Below are 6,806 nucleotides of genomic sequence, written 5' to 3'. Positions count from 1 at the left end.
CTAGGTAAATGTAAAAACACCCACTTCCTTTTTTATTTCATTTGAAACAAAACCCAGACTTGCTTGCTAGTGAGTCTCGAACTTCTGCTCTGAAATTGATTGAAACCCAAGATAAAAAATTTAAAATTAAGTGTAGGTGGCGAATGAGGATCCGTTGAAAATGGTAGGAAGGTGTGGCAGGTACCTTTGAGGATCATGACATGCTCTAGCGGCCGTCGTTTTGCCCTTTCTCTTCATTTTGCTCTTTGCTTCACCTATTACAAAAAAATTGACTAATAGTAATACTGGATAGTAGCACTTTTTGAAAATATGTTACTAATATGTATCTATGGTAGCATTTTTTTGTGAAAATGTTATGAATATAATTTTGATAAGTAAAACTTCATATTTTTATAACTCATTATCTATCAATTGTTGAATATGGTTTATATTTTGCATAAGCTTGAAGTCCCTTATGCAGACGCATTCGGGGGTCTTGCTCCTCGGTGAGTGTGCGATGGTCCCGTTTGCCGGTGAGCAAGTAGGGGTGAGGGGGCAGCGTCTCCTTCATGGTAAGTTCAATTAGTAATTGGATTTATTATTAATTTACTAATTGGGCTTGGGTTGGGTTAGATTCGGGTAAAGTCAAATGGGATAGGGTTTTCTATTGTATTTATAATATAATAATGAAAAACCTAAGGTAATAAAAAAAAAAAAAAAAAAAATAAGGGAGAGTGAGCTGCTTTGCAGTATAATTAAAATACATAGCACTTTAGAAATATTACCATATACCTGATTATTAACCGGGAAACAAGCACCCGTTTGCGCCCACCCAAAATTTCCCCAAATTTTCGTCCCTAAAAAGCTAATACCTATTAACCCCAAATTTTCGTCCCCAGAAACCTAATATCCATTAACCCAAAATTTTTGTCCCAGAATGTCATCTTCTTCTCTCAAATAAGATTTTTGCAATCTTCACTCAAATTTCCCTCAAAACTGATGGCTAGATCCCTCTTTCTCTCTCTAATCAAATCCATCTCCACCGTCCATCTCCACCCCCGCCACAAGCGTCACCTCCTTCCCCTCAACCCATCGTCCCGCCTCGTATCTCTCCGCACTCAATCCAACCAAACCGACCTCTCCGACCTTTCCACTTCTTCCGACTCCACCATCGGCCCTTTGCACTCGACTTCATTATTGATGCAATGTTTTGTTTTAATTAGCTGTTTGCTTACTCATTTGCTCAAGTTCTTTAGAATTTTGATGTGTTATATTTTGTATTTTTTAATGTTTCAAATGGGTTAACTGTTTTGTGTGCTTGTATTGTTGGTTGCGTTACTTGGAATTGGTACCCAGATGGATTTCATATCACCTACTGTAAGTACTCGCTACTCCGTGTTTATCCACTGGCTTGTAATTATATAATCATCTTCGATTCCTAAAATTACTTGGGGCTTTGTGACTTTTATTATGTTATAATTTGTAAATAGGATAGTATGATGTTGAATAAACATTCAGGTAGTATATGTGCTTGAAATACAGATTTTTAAATGTTGTATGCTGTGTCATGAGTATTTTGAAACTCAGAGTAGGCATTGTTGCGTGAAATGATAAAAGTTTCAAAGTGATAAACTTAAGATTATAGGTTCAAATTGTAAGTATATATGAAATGTTTGGACAACCCTCATTCGACTTGACTTTTGATGTTGCGTATTTTTGTCTTTTTTCTAATTAAATTAGGTTTAGTGTGTTATTTGATATTTATGTGAACTTGAGCTGCTATCAGAAACTTTAATGTTTTGTTTTCTTGTAAGTGATGCAGTTTCTTCTTTGGTGGCTGGAAAGTTTGGTATGTGGTTGTTGAATGAAATCTACTTATTCATTTAATTGGTAAACATTATTCTTGAGTACATGCATGCTCTTATGTGTCAGCATCTTTCTTCAAGTTAACTTATCATAACTTACAGCATTATATTTTATTGACATTGTTGAAGGTTGAATTTGCATTCTGACTCAAATCATTTAATTATAAATTTGAAGTGTCTCCGTAGAGCCACAACCTCAACTGTGTAGATTGTAAATGTTTAAAACTCAATTTTTATCATATGAAGATTAATTAGTGCTTTGCTAAAATGAGTTGATTGAGAAAGTTCTGCTGTTACTTAAAAGATGCTGAGTATCTCATTGATCTCTGAAGAGACATGGGAAAAAATGACTTCAATATAGACCATCAAATTTTCATTTCTTTTGTTTACTTTCTTTTATCTATTTCAACCCTGGCAAGACCCATGACGTCCATTGTTGTTTGCAATCATGTTGAATAATTGATTACTAAGAGGGAAAAGTATTCTTTCTTGACTTATTAGATGCATCCATTGTAGTTGAGCTAATATTATGGTGTCTACCAGAATTGATTCCCTCTAATTTTTATTTATTATTAAATCACATTTTCTTTCTTTTCCTTTCTTAATCAGTTGTTGCATTTGCCTTTTATATTTTATGCCAGGAGACATGGGTACTATTTATTAATGGGTTCAGGTCACACAATCAGGGTTCTTCCCTAAAGCCTCATGTCATAGGAAACCTTTTACATGACTGGTATTGGATAAATAACATAATACACATCTATTCTAAAGCATATAAATGTTTCTTTGAATCATATATCCTATCTGGTTTTTGAGACAACTACTGCCTTTATAATTTAATCATTTTCAAAGATCCCTTTATAAATTTAAAAAAAAAAAAAAAAAAAAAAACAAACAAACTAAATTATCAATTCGTGTAACTGAAAATGGAAAAGTTAGTGTCCGTCAAATACTTTCTTTATGTCTGTTTGGTCATTTTTAACAGTCTGTATTTAAATTCCTGATATTTTTACCTTGTATATAATTCTTTAGGTGGTTGGAGTACAGCTGAATCCTCAATTTATGGGCATTGATCTCATGTATGTAATCCCTCTTCAACTTTCTGGGAAACTTTTCTTGTTCATGTGTTTGACAATATATTGGAAGCAGTAATGACCATTATTTATTTTGATTTCTGTTGCTGTATATTCTTGAAATTGGCAGGCTTTGCTGCAATTAATTATTGCCCTTACAATCAAAACTCTTCTTCTGTCTTCTTCTGAGTTTTGGTTGTGTTGATCAGCCTGAGTAATGGCATCGTTGACATAAATGTGTCTCATATACATGGTAAATTTTATATAGAACGCTCTGTTAACAGTGGGTAATTGAACGAACGGTAAAATGGAGGAAAAATTATTGTGAATGATGTTATTTTTCAAAGGCATTCAGAAAGCTGTTTGTAGTTAGATATCTTATAAAGAATTTTTTTTGATAATTATGTCACTTTTTTTGTACAGATGAGTGTGGCAGGAGCCAGAAAAGCTTGTCAAAGTCAATATGGGTGGTTGAAGGAAGCATTGGATAGATTAGTAGAGCAACTAACGTCGCAACGACAACAACTTGATGAGGAATAACTGGTAAATCATTCTTTGAAGCTAATCAAGAAAATCTGAATTGTAAATAAAATGTTGTTGAAGACAAAGAGATTGCATTTAGGGCGGATAAACTTGAGCTCGAAGTAGTAGGGATGGAAGCAACCAAGAAACTATGACAACATTGAAGATTTTGGGCTATAGGAAAGAAAAAAGTTGTTTGCAATTTTGTTTCTTGTTTCACTCTTTTGGGATTGGAATCCTGAAACTTACTTAGAAGATTCTGTGGTAGTGGGTAAGTAGGAATTGTAATGTCGACAGTTTTTGTTAATAAAGAAGTGCAATTTGATTTGGGAAACTCAGCTTTTGTTGTTTTGTTTGTTTATATAGTGAAGTGAAAATGAATCTGGGTATTATCATGAAGGAAAATTAGTAGGGTTGATTCATAAATTGGGATTACGGTTAATCATCATATTATCAACCCAATCAATGACAAAAAATTTTGTCCCCAATACACCACACCATGAGGGATGAAATTCTTAGTCACCAATCCACCACACCATGAGGGACGAAAATTTTCGTCCCCAATTCACCACAACATCAGGGATGAAAATTTGTCCCCAATTCACCACATACTTAAGGACGAAAATATTTGTCTCGAATGATTGATCCAATTAGGGGCAAAAAAATTTCGTCCCTAATTGTGCTTTTTTTGGGGACGAAACAGTCTCATTTGGGACGAATAATTATTCTTTTGTGGACAAAAAATTTCGTCACAAAATAAATAATTTTTAACGAAGAAACCGTATTTCGTCCCTAATGGCATGGCTTTGGGGACGAATTATTTTTCCGTGGGCATTACGCTTTGGCGACTTGGCTTTGGGGATGATTTGGTATGTTGTCATACATTACTTTTTAGGACGAATTTTGCACTTTATGTGACAAAAAATTTCGTCCCTAAATGTTAAATTTCTTGTAGTGTAGAAGATCTATATAATTAATGCATGAATCAATGTCTATTATCAAGAGCTTTCATGATGTTCTTGTTCAATTCAAATAGATATTGCGTTTATAGGTTATGGTGATTGAAGAGAGAGAGAGAGGATTTCTCTTTGTTTACCAAAATATCATTCTATTTGTAAGAGTGGTGAAATAATTGAGTGTCGGTGATGTATATATAAACTCTTTTTAATTAAATTTATGTGAACCGTTAGATTAGATTTAGATGAAGGGTAGTCAGTTTTTGTTTCAGGTTAAGTTAATAATTTGTGTTACAATAGTATGACTCTCTCTCTCTCTCTCTCTCTCTCTCTCTCTCTCTCTATATATATATATATATTAATTAAAACCCTTCTATAGTCATAGTGTTGTGATTAAACTAATTTTATTATTAAGAGTAGATTATAATTTAATAGAGGTGTAATTAAAAATATTATTGTTTTAATTTAGTTATCCTTAGTATAAGTAGTATAAAGGTAAAATATGCATTATATTAATAATTAATAAATAGAGTATGTTAAATCTAAGGTATGGACATTGATAAAAGAAATATACATAATTTTTACCAAAAAAACTATAAACATATTTGAGAACCTATAAATAATTTGGCTTTAATAAAAAGGTATTCATATTAGCGAGTTATTATGTATCTGCAAATTAAAAAATATAGTAATAACTCTAAAGCATAAATCAAGGTCACAAATAATTTTAGATAAATAGTTTAGAAAAATTGGCTTCCTCTATCACAGCCCAATGTTGGCGTTGTGTTCTTAACCAGCTTCTATGCCAAAGTTGTGTCACAGTAGGGGGAAAAAAAAACTCAAACTTGTTGCCGCACTGTATTAGATACTTTAACTAATTCAAATACAATGATACATCGGTTTATATAATTTAACCTATTTCGATGTGTTGCTAGCATTGGAATAAAATTATTTTGAAGTAGCTAAATCACTACATGCAAGAAATTAAAATGAGTTTCTTTCTAGGGTTGATTGTTATGAGTTTTGTTTGCTGGATATTAGGACAATGAAGTTGGAGATGATGAGTGCTTTCGTTAAAGATGAGGAGCATAGGCAGTTGGTAATAAACAATACTAACCATAATTGAGAGCCCTTTCCTGACTATTGTATTTACAGGGTACATAGAAGTGTTCTTCAACGAATAAATTTGGAGAGATGGGAGCAAATGTTAGCCTTCATTAAAAACAATGAACAACAAATTCGTAATTTTTACGCAAAGACATCCGATCTTGGAAGTACTGAGTTCGTAGGCGTAATTCTAAATGATGCTATCTTTATCATTGAGCTATTCTGGAGGTATTTCAATTATAGTTTTTATGCAAGTGATTATTTGATAAATAATCCATCATCAGATTCCGTTTCACCCATTGAGTTGCTAAAACTTGAAAATCAACATCCATACTTCATCCTTGAGGAATTATATAGGCTCGCTTATGTTAGCCCTCATCATCCTACCTTCATGGAGCTTTCTTGCAACTACTTTGACTATGAGATGTGTAACGGCATACCTCGATGCACTGCAGTTGTTCATTTCACTGATTTGATAAGGATCGCTTTATTGAAAAACTACTCAAAAGTCGAGCCAAATGGAAAGAGTATTGCAAACTTACCTTGTGCAGCGAAATTGTACGAGTCAGGAGTAAAGTTTAAGGGTATCAAAAGAGAATGTTTACGTGACATAAGATTTGAAAGGCGACTTATCGATACAGGAAAATATGTGGATTTGCTCATTGAAGGGGGGATTGTTATCAGTTCTTTTGGCGGCAATGCTTCAATATCGAATATGTTCAACAAACTTTGCTCTCAAACTGGTTTCGTTGGTTCTTGTTACTACCACCTCTGCGAGGAACTAAAAGCACACTATAACAATCCCTTGAACCATACCAAGGCCACCTTAAATAGGGTGTATTTCAGCAATCTTTGGAAAGGCACGGCAACTGTTGCAGCAGGGTTACTTCTATTGCTAACTATGATACAAGCCATGACTTCTATCAAGCAAGTTGCTTGATTATTTTAAGGTTTGTATTGAACTTATTATTTATTTGTTGTGTAATTTTAAAGTTGATGGTTTGGTTGCCATTATTTTCTAATAATGTATGCGTTATATTTACGTACAATAATTAGTTAAATTAAATATGTGTTTCAGATTGTTATAGCTTAATTTTTTTTTTTATTATTCTTAAGTTATGGCATATAAAATGTTTGGTAAATAACTTTTGAAACTGAATAATTTAATTTCATTATAAAATATTCAAGGAATTTAAGTTGATTTTGCAGCGTAACATGACAAAAGTACCCATATATAATATTTTATATTATAATATTATATTATATTAGAAAGATTGTTTGATTTAATTTAAAAAAAATTATTT

The 6,806-nt window shown here is 32.7% G+C and overlaps 1 protein-coding gene and 1 long non-coding RNA gene across 5 annotated transcripts; both read left to right on the top strand.

Annotated features, from left to right (window-relative positions):
* The first annotated feature begins 785 nt into the window (after positions 1–785).
* LOC116115216 lies at positions 786–3,773 on the top strand. Of its 4 annotated transcripts, XR_004125637.1 has the most exons (4): positions 786–2,577; positions 2,877–2,923; positions 3,048–3,170; positions 3,341–3,773. It is a non-coding gene; the product is annotated as an uncharacterized LOC116115216 (long non-coding RNA). The 4 variants fall into 4 exon arrangements; XR_004125636.1 differs by lacking the exon at positions 3,048–3,170; XR_004125635.1 differs by having other exon boundaries at positions 786–2,923.
* A 1,826-nt stretch (positions 3,774–5,599) lies between these two features.
* Positions 5,600–6,442, top strand: LOC116115209. Its single transcript, XM_031401370.1, has one exon. It carries the CDS (start codon positions 5,600–5,602, stop codon positions 6,440–6,442), a length of 843 nt encoding a protein of 280 aa, XP_031257230.1.
* Positions 6,443–6,806: the final 364 nt, after the last annotated feature.

This window comes from Pistacia vera, unplaced genomic scaffold (genome assembly GCF_008641045.1).
Source record: "Pistacia vera cultivar Batoury unplaced genomic scaffold, PisVer_v2 Contig733, whole genome shotgun sequence".
Classification (NCBI taxonomy): Eukaryota; Viridiplantae; Streptophyta; class Magnoliopsida; order Sapindales; family Anacardiaceae; genus Pistacia; species Pistacia vera.
The sequence above is the reverse complement of the archived record's forward strand: the minus strand, read 5'-3'. Positions and strand labels throughout refer to the sequence as shown.